The sequence below is a fragment of the Mustela nigripes genome, chromosome 5 (genome assembly GCF_022355385.1).
Source record: "Mustela nigripes isolate SB6536 chromosome 5, MUSNIG.SB6536, whole genome shotgun sequence".
Taxonomy (NCBI): domain Eukaryota; kingdom Metazoa; phylum Chordata; class Mammalia; order Carnivora; family Mustelidae; genus Mustela; species Mustela nigripes.
The window spans coordinates 135,703,996-135,727,327 of NC_081561.1; the positions used below are offsets into that span (position 1 = coordinate 135,703,996).

At 40.4% G+C, this 23,332-nt stretch overlaps 1 protein-coding gene across 13 annotated transcripts in view; it reads right to left on the reverse strand.

Moving 5' to 3' along the window:
- SYNE1 (spectrin repeat containing nuclear envelope protein 1) overlaps positions 1-23,332 on the reverse strand; it is a 464,771-nt gene that overhangs the window by 219,582 nt on the left and 221,857 nt on the right. For all 13 annotated transcript variants that reach the window (XM_059401283.1, XM_059401282.1, XM_059401288.1 and 10 more), the window contains 9 exons: positions 21,608-21,899; positions 20,404-20,576; positions 17,443-17,752; positions 14,307-14,471; positions 9,650-10,006; positions 5,588-5,724; positions 5,201-5,378; positions 4,611-4,793; positions 308-451 (listed from right to left, as the gene is read on the reverse strand). In XM_059401283.1, the coding sequence (XP_059257266.1) occupies positions 308-451; positions 4,611-4,793; positions 5,201-5,378; positions 5,588-5,724; positions 9,650-10,006; positions 14,307-14,471; positions 17,443-17,752; positions 20,404-20,576; positions 21,608-21,899 (1,939 nt within the window). The remainder of the gene's footprint in view (positions 1-307; positions 452-4,610; positions 4,794-5,200; positions 5,379-5,587; positions 5,725-9,649; positions 10,007-14,306; positions 14,472-17,442; positions 17,753-20,403; positions 20,577-21,607; positions 21,900-23,332) is intronic.

A 23,332-nucleotide genomic window follows, 5' to 3' on the forward strand; every position in this document is an offset into this window, starting at 1 on the left:
TTAAGAGGCTGGGGAAAAGCACATCGCGGACGAAGCTTTGGTCCAAACAACACGGAAATAAACACGGGGAGCGACGGGTGTGCCCCCGGCGGCTTTGTTATTTCCAGGCTACACGCGGCTTAGACTACAGGACGGAAACAGATCGCACCTCAAAGGAAAGCCAGAAAACATTAAAATCTGTTCAGAAATCGGGAAGGGGTACACTCCGTCTCCAGACAGCAGCACGTGACTCCAGGGGCCCGCCTGAATGCCAGGGGAACAGAGGATGGGGGTGAAGACGTGGCCAGAAGGCGGAGGGTGTCATTACCTGGAGCTTTTGCTGTTCCCTCCTCTTTGCCGGAAGATCATACAGGCGATTGCTGCTTTCCTGCACCAGCTTCTCCGTTTTGCTCAGCCAGTCCTGCACAGGCTCAGCACTTACTTCAAAGTCCTTCATTTGGATCTTTAGATTCTACGAGGTTTTAGATTACATTAGGGATTAATAAAATACTTAACAGCAAGTGCAAAGACCTTCACTTGGCAATGAAAGCCCAGCACACACAGTCCGGCCGCCTTGCCCTTTCCCCTCTTTCCTTGTTCCCGATGTGTAGGACATTCTAACTCTCACCCTAGCACCTGTATAATTTCTGAACATCCTTTTAGGCACAAGTTTCTCAACAAGGAGCTTTGGCCTCGTTACCCAGCCCACACCAGAGTTCACACCCACTCCTCAACTTCTGTCACATTTGTTGTTTATATCAGTCAGTATGTGCTTTTAAAAAAAAAAAAAAAAATTAAAATTTTTAAAAATTTTTTAAAATTTTTTAAATTTTATTTATTTGACAGACAGAGATCACAAGGAGGCAGAGAGGCAGGTAGAGAGAGAGGAGGAAGCAGGCTCCCTGTTGAGCAGAGAGCCCGATGTGGGGCTCGATCCTGAGCTGAAGGCAGAGGCTTTAACCCACTGAGCCACCCAGGTGCCCCCAGTATGTGTTTTTTCACAGACTGGGCAGGCTTGTGAGTTTTCGTCTCATGCAGACATGCCCTGTCTCCACACTAGCTTCTAAGCTCCACGAAGGGAGGGCCCATGGCACACCACTGGTACCTTGTAGAAATGTAAATGAACATTAACACTTTGTCAATTTTGATTAATTTATGGGACAAAAACTAGCATATGGTTTTTATATGTTTATTAGGATTTAATAATTAATTTCTTTATTTTAATTTATAGTGATACCCCCCAAAAAACCCAAATAGTGTTCTCTGTTTGTTACATAAGAAGCTGTGATTACTTTCACAGATACTTTGTAGACATTAATAGCTGTAAAATGTATTTGATAAGGTTTTATACAGAGCCATTTAACTTTGGCAAAGGTGTCCGTATCCACTATTACTTATAAAAATGCCAAGCTGAAGAGAATTTGAAATTTATTTTACCATGTGAACAGACTAAAGGCTTTTAAACTTAAATTTAAACTTAAATTTAAATCAGAGCTTTATGGATTATCAAAGAAATAATCCACAAAGGTTAGCTGAAAAGCTAAGTGACAAGGGCTACAGGAGCCTGTGGGAGAATAGCTCACAGTTCCATCAGTATCTGATCCAGACTATCTACAATGTGGGAGAGTCACACCTGCCATGGTCCCCTCTTAGGGACATGGGTAGCTGTAGGAATGCTTTGGAAAACTTAGAGTGCTTCACAAATATAAGACACCAGGATAATTCCTAGAGCATTCTACTAAAATTTAAGCTTCACGAGGGCAGGGGTTCTCTTCTGTTGTATTATCTGCTATTATCTCCAGACCTTAGATTAGTCCTTGGCAGATGGAAGATGCTAAATAAATATTTGTTGAATAATCAAATAAATTCATAAATTCAAGGCGTTTCCATCATTCTGCTAGTGGATTCTCAAGGGGCCCCCCAAGGACAAACTGGAGACCATTTTAAGGAATTTAGTTCTACAAAGAAATAGAGTTAAGGAGCAGAGCATTAGACATCCAAGGCAAGATAGTTGGGTTCCTTAGGTAAGGACTGAAGACAAAGGGTGTGAGCAGGGGGCCCCAGGAGCAGGAAGAAGAGCCTAATACTAAGTCAAACGACGCCTAACATTTCTCCTACGCTTCCCGTCTATAGGGCTGTAGAGACTTCCTATTAAATGTTTATTCTGCATGTGTTTGCAATTACTTCTCCCAAGGTTTCAATGACCACCTCTAACTCTTAAAACCCCACATTTACAGAACTGTATTTATGCAACACTTTAAGCCAGAAAGCCTGGGTTTGACCCCGTCGCCATCACTTACTAGCACTGAGAACTTGACAGATTATGTAATCACCTTTTGCCTTAGTTTCCTCATCCTCTACACAGAAATAAGGGAGTTCGTACCTCCGAGAATAGTTATGAGGGTTACAGGCGCTGATGCATATTCAGTGCTTACGCTGGTGCTGCTCTGCTCCATGTTCACTGGCCCTGCTGCTGGACGGCTACCCTCTCTGTTGGACCGCTACTCATGGTCGCTGCTACTTTCCTGGCATTACCTACTGAATATCTTCCAGGCCCATTTAACTGAACATCTATTATATGGAATTAATTTTTGTTATCCTCTCCAAAACTATTCACATCTCGGATAACAGCATCACCATTCAGGCCATCTTCCAAACTAGAAACTAGATTCACACTTAGCTTTTCCTTCTTCCCCATGCCCCTCAGTGAAATTAACTACCAAATCCTGTTGTGTCTTACCTTAGGGATAAATTCTCTATCCATCATCATTTCCTTAATTCGGGCCCTCAACTCTCTCATCTCAACCATCATGAGAAGCTTTCTCTAGTCTCACAGCTTCCCCATTCTCATCCACACTATGTTCACAGTTGACACTCCAGCAAGTTTATCTCCAGCTTGAAGACCAGTAGGTTCCTCACTCAGCCTTTTTCAAGTAGGATTTTGAGAGAGAATTAAGCCCTAGTATTCTAAAGCATCCATTCTATGTAATGAATTAACCTCATTCCTATGCATGTATAACAGTACGGGTCATGTTACATCCTTGGAGAAATTGAGAACATAAACGTTGTTCAGGGGTTCAGATAAGAAAACCCTGATAAAAGTCAAGATCAGATTGCTTAGTATATAAGACATTTCCTATTTTTCCCTAATTCTCATTTCCAATCTTATTTTTTTTATTCCTCCCACAAAACTCCACGTGGATGTCAAATTTCTCAAAGTCTTCCATCGTTGACATTCACAACACCTGGCCTTGTATATGCAGATCTTTCTGGCTGAAACACAGGTCAGCTCTGGCAAATTCAAAGAATGTTAAGCCTTCAAGGATCAATTAAAATGACATCTTTCTTGTACCGTGCCTCAGTTTCTCCAAGTGGAGTTACTTGCATCGTTCTCTGAATGACTCCCATAACCTGAATGTATCTACATTACATTGCAATCATCTCTTTATATACTATACTCTCTAGAAAGTAAACTCCCTGAGGAAAGGGAAGAGACTAACCCTTTTGTATCCCTAACATAGTGGCTGGCACGTATTGTTTTCTATTTTATTCCTAATAGAAATGAAGGAAGGAGGGAAGGGAGAGAGGGAAGGAAGGAAAGAGAAAAAAGGGAAGGAAGGGAAGAAAGGCATAAAGGCAGGTGAATCCTCACCTGCCCATTCACTCCTGGACATCTTTTGGACCAGGTAATCATACAATCGACGCTAGATGTACTACCTTCAACAATCAATGCTTCAGCACTCAGGCCACATTACAGTAACTTAGATTTCTTTAAGATTATGAGTAAATTTCTAGGCAATGCACAATGGTTATCACTCTCTAGTAAATGGACGATGCCCGCCATGAGAGAACAGGGGCCATGACAAACAACAATCACAACAGTCTTGGGCTAAGGAAGAATTGAGGGAACATACGTTTTCTCTCTCCAGATATTAATTCTCTATTATTATTCTTTCCCATCCTGAATTAATTATGGTCATCATCAAATAAAGGATCTATTCTGCCAGAAAGTGTTGGGTGAAAGGGAAACAATTACTCTCCATGCCTCTAAATTTTCCTCTAAGAGAAGAGCTGATACACAAAACAGGTGATCTCACAAGAAAAAACAAACAGTTCCATCATGGCGGTAATTATGATTATAATAAATTCAACTTATGTTGTCTCTGGATAAAAGAAATTTGCATAACCATTGGCTCTTTGCATACTTAACTTCTAAAAGCCTACTGTTTGCTATCTGCATTAGTTGCCATATATTTTATCATCCATAGCATTTTGTAGTCTAACATGGATATTTCTGTTCATTCTCCTAGAACGACTTCCAGACTTGAGGGATTTCAAATGAATGACTAAGTGACATTGTTTAAGAGCAAAACCCAATCATTTCTGGTGGGATACTGCAAGCCTAGGATGACAGCCCCTACTAGGCAAGAGGCTCTCGAATTCCTCAGTGAGGTTCCTACTTCAAAAATCGAGCTGGTTCTTACAGTTGTCCGGTTACCCATTAGTATTCATAGAGGAATGACCAAAATCATTGGCAACCATATTTGGACATAAAGTCTGGTTTTAATGGACAACGATGACTACAACAACAAACCACAGAGAACTTATCCATGTGCCTGGCTATATTATACCTCTAAGGCAGATTCCTTCTGGTGGAGATTTGAATGAAAATTTTTCCAATCTTCTTTGGCGGTTGCAACTTTGGCCTGGATGCCCTCAGCTTTCTCTTTGGGCAACACAGTACTCAAAAGTTCTCCTTTCAACAGCATCGTGTTTAGCTTGTGCTGTCCATTTTCACTTTCTGACAAAAATTCCTACAAAGAAAATGGTTAAGATTAGACATAATAAAATGTTCTATGCTTTCAAATACATTGATTGTCTACTTATTTCTTGATACAAAGAAAATAAAGAAACCATTTTTATTGCATATATTAAATGACTAAGATATTGGGAATAATAATCTTATATACCTGATATGGTTATTGTGAAAATTAAATGAGAAAATCTGCTTAGGGTGCTCAGGAACAGTGCTTGTCATATATATGGACTTTTATTAGTTCCTACATCCCTATTAACATATAAAAATAGCCTGTTTTTGGGCAAATGGACTAGTTTCTCTTCACATGCAAAATTAATTGTTTCAGGCAGGGATTTATTTGAAATTTGAGTTTCTTAAGCACAAATTTAATATGCTTATAGAAAGATCTAGAGGAACTCTTACCTGTATTTTCTGAAGACTTGCTGAAACTTCACTAATATTTTGAGGTATATCAAAACATTTGGCAGTAGTGATTTTTGCATTAACCAACCACTGCTGGAAATCCTTGAAGGCTCTTCGAAATCGCTGCTGTAAAATCTGTTCTCTATTCTGACAGCCCTTGGATGCTTGCAAACAAAGACTAACACCAGGATTTGAAATGTTTAAAGGATGGGGAAAAATGATAAAATATATATTAAAATAAAGTTTGATAGAATCAACAGTTCTTAGCGTATGCAGTCACATTTAGCAACGTAGTTAATGATCAATTTATCATGCCTTAAAATAAACACACTTCTGGCTGCTTATTTGTATAAAAATCTTTTGCAGACCAATAAGGTTCATGCTCACCAATTATATTCTTTAATCAAGCCAGAAACTCTTCCACTGTATGTACTCAGATCTCTGGAAAATCGACAAAGTTCATTCAGTTGAGATTTAAGATCTTCTGTTTTAGGCTCTGACTTTTGTAGGGCATCCAGTATCTCCTATTAGGAAATAAGACAGAGGAACAAACACCTAAATTGGGTAGTTTCCATAGCCTCACACTACACGTGCATAAATCATATTATAAATTATTAGTGAGGGAAGAACCAGCATAATAGATTCAGTAAATAAATGCATCCTATTTTCAGGGGACCTACTGGCTTATTTGTATCTTTTTCTAGGCATGTATAGGCACTCTAGCATCAAAGGTCACCAAGTAATCAAATGCTCATGTGGTCCAATAAATCAAAGTGGAACAAGAAAAAGGAGAGAGAAAATAACTTAATTGCTTAACACCAGTTTGATTAGGCCATTGAAAGATAGGGATATTGTTTAAAGGCAGAGAGAAATCATTTCCCAGCAAAGCGATACTCATTTTGGATTAAAAAATATATAGAGCCACTGATTATTATATAGTATTACATTATATTACAGTATTACACACTAAAAATAGCTTCTAGCTCATAGGTCTGATTTAACTAGCAATCCATCCATTTCATAGTTTTATTCACAGAGGCATCAAATATTTGCTAAATGTCTGCCATGAGCCAAGCATTTTTCCGAATTTCAGGACTCCCCAAAATGAATGAAGACAAGAATGCTGAACTAGAAGAGCTCACAGTTTAACAGATGAGAGAGACACATGAATAATCACAATACCGAGACTATCTAACCCAACATAAAGTCTTGAGACTTGACAAGTACATCTCTAAAACACCAAGGCCGAGATCCCCTGAGTTGGACACCGTGCTCTTACGGGACTGTCACAGGGAGAAAATGAGATCACAAATGTCAAGTGCTCGCACAATTCCCGGCACACGGATAAATGTCTGCCTAGTGAAAACAGCAGGTCAACAGCACCCGAACTGTATAAATAATGGTATTGCCACAGGGAGAAAAAAATTAATTGAGGTGAGCCAAGAAGATGATTGACTACTCAGATGGGTGTTGATGTTACTATTCATGTTCTCAGATTTTTATCTAGACATGGCCTAGATTTGTAGGAAAACCACACCTCTCAACAAGCCAGGTCTGTGTTGCATTCCTCATCCCAGTAAATGGCTCCACCGTCCTGCCACTGATCTAAATCAGAAAACCAAGCTCCATGTTGGCCTTGCCAAGAAGCAAGAGACAACAAGGTGCAGTCTGTTCTGTGTTAGCTCTCTTTCAGCGACTTTCCCTCTGCACTCGACTGGTCTCCCATTTGGACATCTGTCATTTCTTTCTGGAATGGCACGATGTCCTCTCAATGTGAAACCTGTTCTCCAGGTTTCTCTTCTGTGTTTTCTTGTTCCTTGCTACTTTTGGATCCTGGGACTGTCCCTCCACCTCACCCAGCTGGTCAGTTTGTAACAGACTTCCAGACTCAGCTCAACTAGCAACTTCTCTAAGGACTCTGCCTTCTCTCCCACCTCTTCGTGAGGGCTCCTCGCTTGAGGACACACACACGCCAGCTCATCACAATCGAGCATCCCCATGGGCTGTGAACTCACTGGCCTTTCCATCTAGACTGAGATTCTGAGAGAGGGGTGGTGCTCTCTTGGTTTTAAAATTATTTATCCTAGTGTCTGGGCTAGGGGAGTCCAAGATATTTTTATTCACAAAATTCATAATAACTATAAAGTTTCTTTCTGAAACTCCAAACACTAAACTAGTAGCTATTATTTCATACTACATTGTATCTTTTATTTAAGGGAGAACTTACAACTCTAGAAACTTGACCACATACCAAAAAAGTAAAAAAGCAAGCAAGCGAACAAATAAAAAATCAGAGAATCAAGGTAGTCATTTATAAGGTAGATGATACCAAAGAAAAAAGCTTTGGACCAAAATTTTACACTAAATAAACTTCCATAACTTTACCACAAATTAAAGCATTTTAGTAGTCTCATTATATAAACATCAGGTTATATATTTCTGTTTCAGTTTAAGTCCTAGAACTCATTTTTCCCCTTAGAGGTTATAAAGGTTAAGAAACTGGCTAAATTTCAAACACTAATAACCCAATAGATATTAAGAGATGACTTTTGCAAACACCAAAAACATGATTTTTTGCATCACGACTATATAGTTTATAGATGATCCATTTTTAACATTTTGAAATATTTCTTGGGTATCATCACTTAATTGCAAAAGAGAAAGTAAACAGTCGTGAAGGTCTATTACTATGATTGTCAACAATGTCAAGCCCTCCCCAACAGCAAAACGATGCTATAAGGATCCTAACAAATTCATTCTTTTGTAAAACTTTCCCTATGTGTTCACTGTAATGGAAGTTACAGTGGAACTTCCATTGGACGTTATCTCCATTTAAACATTAATTTTTTTTACCAGCTTTGATTGAGATATAATTGACATATAACATTGTAATAAGTTTAAGGTATAGAGTGTGCTAATTTGATACATTTATATATTCCAAGATGATTACCTTCCCCCCAGCATTAGCTAACACCACAACCCCATCACATAATTATCATTTCTTTCTTATAGTATTAACAAAAATAAGAGAAAAGCTGAGCATTGAGAGGTAATGCACTACTGTCATCAAAAGAATGAGCTCTGGAGCCAGACCTGGAAGTAGATCTGAGCAGAGCACTGTCATCCTTGAACTATCAGTAAAACTAAAAACCCACATTGACGTTTGCATGATCATGTGGATGTTTTATAGGTCTCACCAAACATTTTTACTAATAGTTTCTATCCAAAAAACAATGATAACACAAAATACTACTGTAACTTAAACACCACAAAATCTTTCTTTTTAAAACTGTCCCTCACATTAATGGTAGGGAGAGGAAGAGAAATCAAATAGAATTTAAAAATTATAACTGATTTCCTTTTTTTCTATCAGAGTGAATAATACTGACCGCATGGAACAATGACCAACTTCCTTGTCTCCTTTTACAGAATTGCTTTCTACACTTTTTTCTGGTGCTTAAATCTGTAAGATGGGACAGGCACCAGGAAAAAAAAAATAAGCTAGAAGCATTATAAATAAGGTAGCTCAAAGAGATAATAATAAAGTTTCATTTCATGGTGTGCCGTATTTGTTTGAAATCCTTGATTTAGAACAAGACAATGCTGGAAATGCTACATGACTTTCTCACTGGCTGAAACTATTTTGAAATGATTATAACATAAATAGAAACAGAGAAGTTTACTTCACTGAAACTTCCTTTTAAGGACATCCATGGTTCCAACTGTTATAAAGCTGCAAATAACAGTGTTCTGAAGATACCATTTTACAGCAAGAGGAAGGATTTCAAGCTCCTGCTCTTTCTTCATGATCCCCTCTATGCTTTCTTACAGTCATATTCTGAAAGAGCTGCCATTAGTTTAAAAAAAAAAAAAAAAAAAACAAAGTCTGGAAGAAAACCCGTGAGCATGACACAGGAGTTCTGTTGACGGCTTAATTCGAGCATGGCTGTCAAAACCAGCCCTAGGAGAGCTAATCAGGGTGAAAACTAATGGTTGTGCTTTAGGAGATTACCAAATGCTTCTTTTAAGCTATAACTTCGAGCATTTAATTGTTGGAAATAATTCACTGGCAGAAAACCAGCTATGACTCTCCGTCTACTTATGCCTCTGCCCACAGGCGAGTGATCGGGCTGAATGGCTGAATACAGTCTTACAGACTCTTGCACCATAAGAATGAAAGTAAAATGTCTGCACAAACACTCCGTGTCTCCTACAGTAAATCAAAACTCCTTCCCCTCACAGCTTGTTTTACAGTAGTTTGACTCAGGAGAAAAGGAAACAAATCCGATTCAAACATTTAGGTAGGTACGTACTTATTTCTTTTTAGGTCTGAGGGGTGCATGGTTTTAGTTAGCCAGGATTTTGTGACTTCATTTATTTTTTAGCAACAGCGAGAACCAAACAGAATTGCTCGCATAACCACCAACAGACAAGAGGAAGCCAACTTACTTGTCCCTTCTGCCAGCATTCCACTATCTCCTGATCCGTGTTCTTGCCTTCCAGGAGGGCTAACTGCTGGGTCCAGGTTGACAGAAGGGCACTGAACTGCCCCAGCGCCTGCTCCAGGTGAGCCACCTGGCCCGAGAACTCCTGCTCCGAAAGGGCCATTTGGCTCACCAGGTCCTCCAGGCTGGTCTGCGTCCGGAGCACGCTGTCTTCCCACTGCTTCCAGTCGGCGCGCAGGGCCTGCATCTCCGCGTCCACGAGCTCACACCCACTGGCACTTGTGTTCTGTTTCACTGCCGGAGCCAGCAACTCCACTCTGCTTAGGCGGCCTGCACCGATCTCTCTGGAATCCATCAGCTCCTGTAATGGAATATCGTCATGACAACCAAGGAGGCTGTGAGTCACTGGGGCGGCGAGTTTACAAATGTGTGCAGAGGGGGACCCTGTCCTGCGAGGAAGTTTTGGCCAGTGTGCCGCAAGGACTGGAATCAACTCATCCGCCCACCCCTGAGTCGGAGGGGCAGAGCGTGATCCTTCTCGGCGCTGAGGTTTGTGGCAAAATGAGCTGCGGAGTCCCACAACGTCCTGGAACAGACTAGATGGGGACCCTGGAGTCGGGCAGGGTTTGAATATGTGGAATTGTTTGGATAGTGATAGAAACATCCGCCTGTGGTGTGTTTCTCCTACAATTATGCAAATCCATGCTTCTCCCTAAGTTGACAGACAGTGACCAAGGACCGCTGCAGAATAATGCTCTGGGTCTGTGCTCCATTTCATTTTCTTCCAGAAGATGGTGGCCTAAGTCGGTTCCATGCTCGGAGGAATCAGGCAGAGCCATGGCAACCAAAGAAGGAGCCCTCCTCAACTACAAACACTTCAGAACCTTAAATAAACATTTTTATAGTAATCAAAATGAATAAATCACAGACCTCCTCAGTCAAAAGTTCCAAGTAACTTTCAGACTACATTAATTTATTGCTATTATTTTTATTTTTAAGAAACTTTCCAGAAATTTAACAATTTAGATATAGCTTTTGGGCTCAAAGCACACCAGTGCTCTAAAGGACAAGATAAAATTCAAATATGCATTACAAATTAGGTAAAATAGTGGCATTTCTTTCTGAGAACAGACTCTTCCACTGAAATTTCTGTCACTGGTGTTTATACATTTACATATCTATCACTCAAGTTAGGGTTTTGTTAGTATTAATACAAAATTATGACTTCTGTCCTCAATTAAATAGAAGGAAAAGATGGTTATTAGGGAAAAAAATTTCAAGATGAAAATTATAAATTGGGGCACCTGGGTGGTTCAGTGGGTTAAAGCCTCTGCCTTCGGCTCAGGTCATGATCCCAGGTTCCTGGGATCGAGTCCCGCATTGGGCTCTCTGCTCAGCAGGGAGCCTGCTTCCCTTCCTCTCTCTCTGCCTGCCTCTCTGCCTACCTGTGATCTCTCTCTCTGTCAAATAAATAAATACAATCTTTAAAAAAAAAAAGAAAATTACAAATTAACGAGTGCACAAAAAAATAGTAACATTAAGTATGAAGCATATTATATCAAACATAATGTGTCTTAACTAATCTACAAATACTGTTCATATTTCATTAGATTTGCTTGAAATAAATATACCTTCTTATAATTACATGTAAGAGCCACATTTTAGTAAAGATCATTTAAAAGTATTGTTATATTGTAGTCCAAGAGGCAACCACATGAATCTTACACACAATTAGCATTTAATATATACACATCCACTGTTTCCTCAGCAGCAGGATTCTAAAAACCTGCCTTGTTCATCAGTGTATATAGTAAGTAGTTATTTGGTGGAAAAAATATACAGATAGATTTTTTTAAAAGAGCTATATCTAATTATTGGATTTAAATACTTATAATTTGCCTTTATGACTGATCTTAAATTTGGAGTTAAAGGATATCAATAGTGAAAAATCAGTTTCCCAAAATACTCTCTAATGCATTATCTCAGTTTTCTTTCACATGAAAATGGGACATTACAATATTTGCAGCCACAAATTCCAGTCGTCCAGATTTTGAATAAGAATGCCATCATGGGACACCTGGGTGGCTCAGTGGGTTAAGCAGCTGCTTTCAGCTCAGGTCATGATGTCAGGGTCCTGGGATCGAGCCCCATGTGGGGCTTCCTGCTCCATGGGGAGCCTGTTTCTCCCTCTCCTTCTGCCTGCTACTCTGCCTACTTGTACTCTGTGTCTCTGTGTCAAATAAATAAAACCTTTAAAAAAATGCCATCATTTAAAAAAAAAAAAAATTTATTTATTTATTTGAGAGAGAGAGCGTGTGCATGCACACAGGGTGGGGGCCAGAGGGGTAAAAGGAGAAAGAGAGAGAGAGTCTCCAGCAGAGTCCACACTGAGCACAGAGCCCAATAAGGGGCTCAATCTCATGACCCATGAGGTCATGAATTGAGCCGAAACCAAAAGTCAGACACTTAACTGACGGAGCCAACCACACACCCCAAGAATGTCATCACTTTAAAGTGTTTTGAAATGATTTGTATATGTATTTCCTTGTTTTGGACTTAACTATTTAAAAATATCATATGCACATACACACCCTCATACACACCTATATTTGGTTACAAAGTTGCCTGTCCTTGCTGTTGACTCTTGGGGGTGAGGGGGGACGACACCGAAAGACAGCGCATGCCCGTTGACTTCCTCGAAGGTTCCCCCTCACCCACGCACCAGCCTCCAGTAGAGCCTGAGGCGGACTTCATGTTTTCCTTCCCTAATTCCAATTTCTTCCTGCCAGCTCCTTCTCCTACGTCTCCCATATTGGCGGAAGTATTTTATAAAAGATTTCAAGAAAAAGAGTATAAAGGCTAGACATTCACTCTGGACTTTTCCCGCACTGTCATTCCATAGCCAATTAAAGTCACTCATTTACCGAATCTACTGAATTCTCTTATTGAGTGTGTCCCATGGGTCAAGCATAATGCTAAAAGTTTTATGTGTATGATCTAATTTAGTTCTCGAAATCTCTCAGTGAAGCAGGGACTATTAATTTACCAATTAAGAGGCTGAAGCTTCAGGACCTCAAGTGACTTACCAAACACAGCTAGAAAAGCAGTAGAGGCTGTGGATTCCAAGAAGCAAACTGAGGGTTTTAGAAGGGAGGGTGGCGGAGAGCCGGGTTGGCCCGGTGATGGGTATGTGATGGGTATTAAGGAGGGCACGGATTGCATGGAGCACTCGGTGTTATATGTAAATAATGAATCTTCGAACACAATATCAAAAACTGATGACATACTGTATGTGACTAACATAACATAATAAAGAGTAAGAATAATAAAAAGAAAAAGAAAAGCAGTAGAGGGAGAATTCAGCCATCAGGGTAGGATTCTAGATCCTAAGCTCTAAAAGTATAGTGGGCTGTCATTACATGTAATGTATTGTTTTATAAACATCAGTTTTTACATCATTGTTCTCAACTTTATTGCAGGTTCCTTGAGGGAATGCACGATGCTGGTTGAATAAATTGAATAAATTGATAGATGAATAAAATATTAGTGAGAGAAAAATGGACCAAAGAAATATTTTAAAGAATCACACAGAAAATAAGAATTTCAAAGGCTGGTTTATGTGATTACCTCCTTTAAAACCTACATGGTCACTATAAGATTTCTAAGCACTTAGAATAATATAATAATTATAATAAAATAAATTCTCAAAACGTAGTTATTACTATTATCATCAACTAGTATTTTTAAGACTTTTATATTCTGATGTCCAGGGATCAGAACACACAGTGTGAATCTTAAAGTCCTGATCACAATTACACTATTTATTCCCAACATTTCTTCATCTACTACTAAATCATTTAGGATTTCATTATTGCTTACTTTTTAAATTAAAGCCTATTATTTTCATGGGGGGATTATTGCAATTTATTATTCAAATAACTAGAAATATACTTGTAGCTCCCTCAGATATGTGAATTTCTATTTTCTAAGATGTCCTTGTGAGGAGTAAACTAGGTGATAATTTTAATGTCTTTTTTTTTTTTTTAAGATTTATTTATTTATTTGACAGACAGAGATCACAAGTAGGCAGAGAGGCAAAGAGAGAGAAAGGGAGGAGGAAGCAGGCTCCCTGTTGAGCAGAGAGCCCGATGCGGGGCTTGATCCCAGGACCCTGGGATCATGACCTGAGCTGAAGGCAGAGGCTTTAACCCACTGAGCCACCCAGGTGCCCCTTTTTAAATGTCTTTTAAAGCACTGCCCTCCCTTAGGTTCTTGTGCTGTTGGCTAGGAAACAGTAACATTTCCAAGTTACTGCTCAAATACTTTTAACAAAGTTATGTTATAAACTTTTCTATCACTGTGCTGGGAAACAGTGTCTGGTTCCATCACTCCATCAAGCTGGCATATATTTCAGAGTCTCCCCAACTATGGCCATAAGCACATTTGCATGTTCACTTTGCTCACAAGTGTAAAGTGTTTGAATTCCCTTTTTCCCCCTTGCTTATGTTTATAATTTGTGAGGTACAAGGTAACAAAGATCAACAAATAGAAAATGGGAAACATTTTAAATAACAATCCTCTCCACGGAATCTTCACCACAGGTATGTCATACTTAAGAACCAATGAAACAATGAAGTTATAATATCTGTGCATCTTCTGACCTTGATTTTAGATAATTTCTTCTGGGTGGCTGAGGAGTCTCCAGACATATCCGACCACCGGTGAAGTTCTTCCTTCGCGGAGTGGAGCCAATCCGTGAATTCCTGGACCGCGTCTAAATACATGAGGTGATCTTTCACAATCTCCTCCACTTTCCTCATCTTTTCCTAGTAGACACAGAAAAGGCTATTTTAGCAGGCATTAGTGAGAATATGAAATCAAACAGCATATATTAATGATTTCAGAAGATGTCATTCCTATTATTCTTAACACAAAAAGCTTAGACTAAAAGGCTTTGAGGAAGCAACCATTTTCTTTAAATTTACTTTAGTCTGGGTTAGAACAAAAATTTATGCTGAATGAATGTTTACTAACATCCCTCATGGATAACTGACTTGATAAGAATTATTGTAATAACTATTTTTATTATTCAGGCAATAATACAGCATGTTGTTACTATTTAGTATAATGTAATTACTATGTACAGTAGTCTGCTCATCACTTGAAATGCATTTGCTCACTTACTCCTCACAACATCCTTGGGATGTAGATGCTAGGATCACCACTATATGTAGGAAAGGGCATTTACAGTGGTTATAGAGATCAAGTAACATGTCCAAAGCCAGACATAATGAAAGACAACCGACAGAATGGGAGAAGATATTTGCAAATGACATATCAGATAAAGGGCTAGTATCCAAAATATATAAAGAACTTAACAACTCAACACCCAAAAAACAAAAATCCAATCAAGAAATGGGCAGAGGACATGAACAGACAAGGAAGACATCCAGATGGCCAACAGACACATGAAAAAGTGCTTCACATCACTCAGCATCAGGGAAATACAAATCAAAACAACAATGAGATACCACATCACACCAGTCAGAATGGCTAAAATTAACAAGCCAGGAAGTGACAGATGCTGGCGAGGATGCGGAGAAAGGGGAACCCTCCTACACTGTTGGTGGGAATGCAAGCTGGTGCAACCACTCTGGAAAACAGCATGGAGTTTCCTCAAAAGGTTGAAAATAGAGCTACCCTATGACCCAGCAATTGCACTACTGGGTATTTACCCTAAAGATACAAATGTGGTGATCTGAAGGGGCATGTGCTCCCGAATGTTTATAGCAACAATGTCCACAATAGTCAAACAATGGAAAGAACCTAAATGTCCATCAACAGATGAATGGATAAAGAAGATGTAGTATAGATATACAATGGAATACTATGCAGCCATCAAAAGAAATGGAATCTTGCTATTTGCGACAACAATGGGGAACAAGATGGTATTTTGCTGAGCTAAATAAGTGAATCAGAGAAAGATAATTATAATATGATCTCCCTGACTCACTCTGAGAGGGAAAGTGGGGGGTTTGGGGAGTAGGGAAGGCAAAAATGAAACAAGATGGGATTGGGAGGAAGACAAACCAGAAGAGACTCATTATAAGTGAAAATAAGTGAATCAGAGAAAGATAATTATCATATGATCACCCTGATATGAAGAACTTGAGAGGCAAAGTCAGGGGTTTGGGGGGTAGGGAAGGAAAAAAATGAAGCAAGATGGGATCGGGAGGGAGACAAACCATAAGAGAGTCTTAATCTCACAAAACAAACTGAGGGTTGCGGGGGGGGGGGGGGTGTAGGGAGAGGGTTGTTGAATTATAGACATTGGGGAGGGTATGTGCTATGGTGAGTGCTGTGAAGTGTGTAAACCTGATGATTCACAGACCTGTACCCCTGGGGCAAATAATACATTATATGTTAATAAAAAGAAATTTTTTTTTAAATGCAGCCTTCTGGGCTCTGACTCCAGAAGTAATGAGTCAAAATCTGTACAGCAACCTACTGGTTCTTTTTTTCTTTTAAAATAAAGCTGTTTCGTCTTTTGTTTTGTTTTGTTTGTTTGTTTGTTATTTTTGTTTTTGTTTTTGTTTTTTTTTTTTTTTTTTTGGTCAGAGAGAGCAAGCACAGGCAGACAGAGTGTCAGGAAGAGAGAGAGGGAGAAGCAGGCTTTCTGCTGAGCAAGGAACCCGATGTGAGACTCGATTCCAGGATGCTGGGATCATGACCTGAGCCGAAGGCAGCCGCTTAACCAACTAAGCCACCCAGGCATCCCTAAAATAAAGCTGCTTTAACATTAGAGAACACCCCCCCCCCCCCAAAAAAAAAAGAAGAGGGACAGAGCCAGAATTCAAATTTAGGTCTTTTTGACTCCAGAGTTATAGAACTTAACCATTATCAAAATAAAAATTAAGATAAACTAATACATATGTTAAAAATTATATTACATTAATAATATAAAGAGAGTTCCCAACTGGAAACCCAAGAAAAAGACATAGTCACAAATCCACAAAAGAAAAATCATGAGGAAAAGTAACGATTCAGAGAGGGAATTAAAACCAATTTTGATATTACATAAAGGAGCCTATACCTGGAGAATAAGAATAGGAAAGGGCGGTTTATACTACAATAAGAAATGCATGAAATACACTGTACATGATTAACATCTGGGAAGTAAACAGACTTGCATTTAATACAACAAATACAAATGGCAACAAAAGAAAAAGAACTACAAATACTGACATTTGGGGCTCAGTCTTACAAAGAAAAGAAATGGACTGACCAACACCCTAAGTGGAGAAAGATAAAAAACAAAGAGTAAAAAATAATCCCAAGATTGCAGAAAGCGAAGGATTCCTGGGCATGTAGAAGCAAGTATGATCTTCTTGTAGTAACTGTTCACTAAATGTACAAATACTTCAAGAGCAGCTGGGTCCCCTTTAATTTAACCCGTAGTGTATGTATGTGTATATATGTATGTATGTGTTTGTGTGTGTGCATGTGCTTGTCGGTGTGTGTTTGTATGCATATACATATACATATACATATATATATATTATTTTTTTTTAATTAGAGAGACACAGAGAGGAAGGGCAGAGGGAGAGAGAGAATCTTAAGTAGTTTCCATGCCCAGTGCAGAACCCAACATGGGGCTCCACCTCAATCCTGAGATCACGACCTGAGCCCAAAATCAAGAGTCAGATGCTTACCCACTGAGCCACCCGGACGCCCTGAACCTTTCGTATTATTCCTTACCTGAACCTTGAAGATTTTTCTTCCCTACACAACACTAACCTTGGAAACAGTGATTATGTCATTAAACTGTGTTTTCAGCTCCTCTTGAGCTGCTTCCTTGAAAGACTCATCCTCTGTCTTCTGGTAGAGCTCCCTGGATTTCGAGGCGAGACTCTGCAGGGCTGCGGCGTGCTCCTCCGCCTCAGACACGACGGACCGGAAGTGGTCCAGGAGGGCGAACTTCTCCTTCAGGCCGGGCTGCAGCTGCAAGGGCTGCGCTACTTTCCGATCGACCGATTCCAGCCACTGCTCCAGCTGGTGTTTCCACTCTAGGTAGTCGTTCCATTTGCCAATCACAGCCTCCAAAGTGCTAGAATTAATGTCACATGTCACCAAAACAAGTTATCTTGACATCTCGACTGAAACCAAGGAGGAGAGCACTGCATCCACGTCAGCTGTCTGACTGAATGCTCTTCTGTGATGAAAACACTGCTTTTAAGGGCAGGGAGAAACACTACTCTCCAACCCACGAAAACAGCTTCTTCAAATGAAAACAAATCTATGTTGAATTTGAAGTCAGATGTTATAATCATATAGGCTTCTAGAGGTTTGTCTTTCAAACACCTCTGTCAGACAGACAGAGTTCTGTGTTTTGCTGTTAAAAATATCAGCCCTGGGACACCAATTAAATTTTATTTAGTATTTATCAATTCTTAATTTTCTTGGACTCAGTTTACCTTATTCAAATCAGTTGATAACTATTAACTAGAATTCAGCATTCAAGGTATTCTTTTTCTTTAAAGATTTTATTTATGGGGCACCTGGGTGGCTCAGTGGGTTAAGCCTCTGCCTTCAGCTCAGGTCATGATCTCAGGGTCCTGGGATCGAGTCCCGCATCGGGCTCTCTGCTCAGCGGGGAGCCTGCTTCCTCTCTCTCTCTGCCTGCCTCTGCCTACTTGTGATCGCTCTGTCAAATAAATAAATAAAATTAAAAAAAAAAGATTTTATTTATGACAAAGAGAGACAGCGAGAGAGGGAACACAAGTGGGGGGAGTGGGAGAGGGAGAAGCAGGCTCCCCCGTGAGCCTGGAGCCCGACGCAGGGCTCGATCCAAGGACCCTGGGATCATGGCCGGAGCTGAAGGCGGCCGCTTAATGACCGAGCCACCCAGGTGCCCCTAGGGTATCTTTCTAAGTAAATAATTCTTAGATTGATTTTCAATTAAGGATATCACAGTGTTTAGTGCTTTGGAATTGAACATGTGAAGGTACAAAGGCTTCATTTATTTATAATATAAGGAACATAACCATATAAGTAATAGTCAAGTAAACAGCTCTCTAGATTGTCAAGTAAAAGGCTCTCCAGACTGGCATTTTTAAAAAAACTTTCGTTACTTATCTTTACAAACTATTCTAAACTCATACTCAGTGACCATTCTGAGTACTCCCTGCATATAATCCTATGATCCAGGAGTTAAATCTGCGGTAAATACACCTCCAGCATCCTCTCAAACTGTTCCTTTTGCATCAATAGGAACCTCAACATAAGTGCTTTAAAGTGCTATTCTTTCCTCAAAGAATTTTCCAGAAGGTACAAATCAATCTCACCTCTCCAGAATTAACCCCAGGCACTGCACCGCGCCACAGTGCTGGGTATCTTAGTAACGCAGTCTGAGTCAGTGTTTTCGGATGCACGCTCCCCGAGCCTCTGAGCACTTAGGGAGCAAACACTACTTTGTTTTGATTCGTCATTTTTTAGCTCAATTAATTGCAGCACTGCTATTGCTCAATATGTGGCTGTCAAATTTAATTTGTTGCTAAAGAGGAAGAATCAAGGATTTGAATCTGCTTCTTTTATTCCAACATCTGAAAACCATTCACCCACACTGTTACTCCCTTTTCTGGAGCTGGCCCATTGCCAAGCACTGGGAGAGTTCGTTCGAGCTCCAGTGGTCCACACCACTAGAACCACTGGATCTGAGTTTTCTTTCTTTGCAGACCACCATGAGTTATTACTGAGATTTAAAGTCCTGCTGGCATAGGGAGTCACCACTTATGTTCCATATTTAAAGGAAACAAAACAAAACAAAGCTTCCAAAATTTTAGTTATAACCGTGTTTCACTGCTTCCTTCGGAGTGGGTAATTGCAGTGTTGCTTTGTTTAGTTTTGTGATGAACTTTCATCTTTTCTTCACTTCTTTATTATGCTGTTTCTTTATTTTTATTAAGCACACACTTCTTCAGTAACCTAACACTATATATAACTTTCAGGATATGGCTTCTGGAAGGTACTTTGGTATAATTCTGACTGCAAGGTCATTTGTCCAACCAGCCGGCCAGATTATTTGTGGATACTTGGAAAAGAGAGGAAGGTCGGAGTCTCCCACTCATAAAAGTAACAGCAACACCACCACCTGGTGTAACACTCAGTCTCTTCTCTAACTGCTCAGGAGCTTCTCCACAGGGGCATTAGGGAACCCTGGGCAGGTTGATTGCTGTGTGAGAACGCCCCCACTTAAGACATAAGCTCTCCTGGCCGCCGTCTCTAAGTGCCAGGGATGCACCCATCACTACAACAATCAAAAACCCTGTGCACATTTCCACAGCCCCATTGCGGGTGACATAACTTCTAGCTGAGAAAAAGATTCTTACTTAAGCTCAATAGTGGCTAACAAATGAATTTCTTGAATGTTCCTCTAAAAAGGGAAAAGTTATTAAACACTTGCTTTGATGAACTGAAAGGAGGTATCTTATTGAGCCCATGTTGTGTATAAAATGCCATGAGAAATTTATGGGAGATGAAAATATTACACACCCACCCACACACAGGCACACATCAAGCAAGCAAACAAAACTGCCTTTGCCATCACAGAAAACACAATCTAGGCAAAGACAAGCAGGTAGACAGCTAGCTAAAATAAGATGCTTGGTAACTCTACCACAGGATACTGCACTGTTTCATCATTTTCTAAGCCACTGGGTTTTATTTAGGCGAATCAACACTGAAAATAGGCTCCCTTACCTCTGAGCATGGACAGAGGAGCTCATGATGTCAGCCCACACGTCTTTCAGAGTCTGTAGCTGGGTCTGAATCACCTTCTGACCTTGTTTGTTGCTACTTCTCAAGGCCTGTTCCCCTTTGCCAATGGCCATATTCAACTTCACTTCTCCCTCACCCTTCATCAGGAGAATATCCTATGAAGGAGCAGTGAATACAGGTCAGTAGGAACACTAGAACCTTCTCGTGTTTTTAGGAACTGTTGTTTCCCATGAGAATCAAGGTAGGAAATACCATACTCATTTGATTTTTATTTATTTATGTATTTATTTATAAAGATTTTATTTATTTATTTTAGAGAAAAGGTGAGCAAGGGAGAGAACGAAGCAGACTCCCTGCTCAGCAGGGAGCCCTGCACGGGGTTTGATCCCAGGACCCTGAGGTTGTGACCTGAACCGATGGCAGGTGCTTTAACCCACTGAGTCACCCAGGTGCCCCACCTTTAAAATGGAAACTCAGCAACAACAACAAAATGAAAATACAACAACAAATTCTGTACCCTACTGCAATATGATACTTTATTTAAATATTAGATATCAAGAGTCTGGGAGTCAAGGATTAACTCCCATTTAAATTCTTGGGAAACTTGGGGCCACTAACCTTGAAACCGTACACTTACTGAAAGTTGGATTCAAAGTAAAAATAAATTGTTTTGAAAATGAAGACACACCTGTCAAAAGCTTTACCATCACCGTCTAGCTAATTTCTGTCTTCCAAGGTTGCCTTCACTGACTGCAGCCTGGGCTGGTGGCCTCCCTGTGTTCGGAGGATACCCTCGTCTGCTTCAGCCATGACCCCTGACTACATGGGTACTGCAAGTTACAGTTTACAGGTTAGTCTCTCCCTCTGGACTGGGAACACCTAGAAAACCAGCAGTCATTTTCACCTTGATGTTTCCAACAACTTGCACGGTGCTTGGTTCCACGTTTGCTGAATACTTACTAAGTGACATTAAAAATTATCTTAAAGCTATTGAAACAAAAATGTTCCTTTACAAAGGGGAAACAGGCTCCCTCCATGATCCCTTTTGCCAACATCATCTTTTCTCCATCGTGTCCTCAAATCTTCACTTAGAGGCTCACAGAGCAACGGGGACCCAACTCGAACATATGTGAATTCAGCAAACGGATCTTCACAAGTTGTCAGTGTGTGGCTGGTCCCTGCTTACCTGTATCTGTAGCAGCCGCTTTTCCAGGGTGTCTTTGCTCCCAACGGTGCTCTCTGCCGTGGCCAGTCTGTCCTGAATGCCCTTCACCCAGGACCACATGCTCTGCAGGGCTTCCTCCAAGGCCTCGTGCTCCTGCAGGGCCATCTGGCAGCTCCGCAGTCTCTCCTTGGTCGTTCTGAGTAAGTTCTGGTAGTTTGTGAGGAGCTGGGAGCACAGGCGTCCTTCCTTTCCAGCGCCGTGGCCTTCTTCACTGAGAAGCTGCCCTCTCTGGGAAAGCTTATCCAGAGATTCTCTAAAGAAAACAGTAAAAAAAAAAAAAAAAGAAAAAAAAAAAAAAGAAAGAAAGAAATTGAATTCTGACATTCTAGAACGCAGCAGAGTGAGGAGTGATTGTTGATCCTGGAGAAGTCGCCAGACAAGAGCTCATAGCTGACATGCCTTTGAAATGAAGATGCCGGGGACTCTCACAGGGCTGGCTCTGCCTTCTCTATACGTCTGTGAATGCAGTCGGTATACATCAGGGAATTTCACTCCATCTATGCTGTGCTTAGATCCTGGCCGCTGTATTATGAGGAATTCATTGCAGAAAATGGCCCAAGACTGCTTCTCCAGCCTCATCTCTAACATCTCTGTTCCGACTGAATGCTCTAATCCTGAAATGTCCCCAAACTCTCTGCTCTTTGGGGTCTATGTGGGAATTCCTCTTTTGGGAAAACCCAGTGATTCTCCCTTGCTGCCTTCCCAGTTGGCTCTTCAAAGCCTAGGCAGGCATTACCTCCCTGATACCCCAAGAAAAGGAGAGTATAGAGCTCCTCCCCTGTGTGCCCTCTGCCCCTGTCTTATTCTATCTCCTCAAACACCCTGTCTGTCTCAATCCACAGGCTTTCAACTTCTAGAAACCAGGGTTATCACATTCATCTCGTATCCCCAGGACCCAACACAGGAAGATAAAGTGCAAAAAACCAGTTCGTATCAAAAGGCTATTATATGAGTGCTGATGGGTTTCCTTGCTGTTTCTTGCGTACTTGGCTCATCTCAGTTTGGAGTTATGTTAATTAGGTGCAGGGAAAGTGCAGCCCTGTGTGGCTGGACTGGCTTCATCTTGTTTGACAGAGTTCAGCTTGTGTGTCGGGAACTTCCCAGGATACCAGAAGAGAGAGTACAGATATGTGAACATGAACTCTTGTGAGTAGTAGAAAAAGAACACAAACTTTATCTCCTGCAAGGTCTGTCATTTTTTTTTTTTGATCAGCTACCAAGGATATAGCATCCTGGGGCCCTCTGGGAGGTTTATTGTTCATATAATATTGCACCCACTCTAACTTGCCTTTCTTATAATCTGGTAAGACAAGAACTTGGCTTAAGCAATGATGTCAGTTAAATAAATCAGGACAATGTGCATCACTTGTTACTACAAGAAGGACAGCTTAATGGATGATAAAAGTTCAATAATTCTCAAATCTGGGGTACTGTAAAAAAAGGCATCCCCCAAATAGTTGAGTACTTGAAATATTCTGATGGAAAGTCCAGAGGGCTAGGAGGATCAAGCGGCCCACACGTGAGAGGTAACTCACCTGGAGAAGCTGGGAAGCATCAGAGTACGTTAAGATTCTCTGGAGAAGTAACCAGTTACAAAGAGCCTGGCAGCAAGCACACTGAAGGACTCTTATCCTTCAATCCTGGAATATCACAGAAGAATATTCCAGAAGACTCTGTAAAGTCATT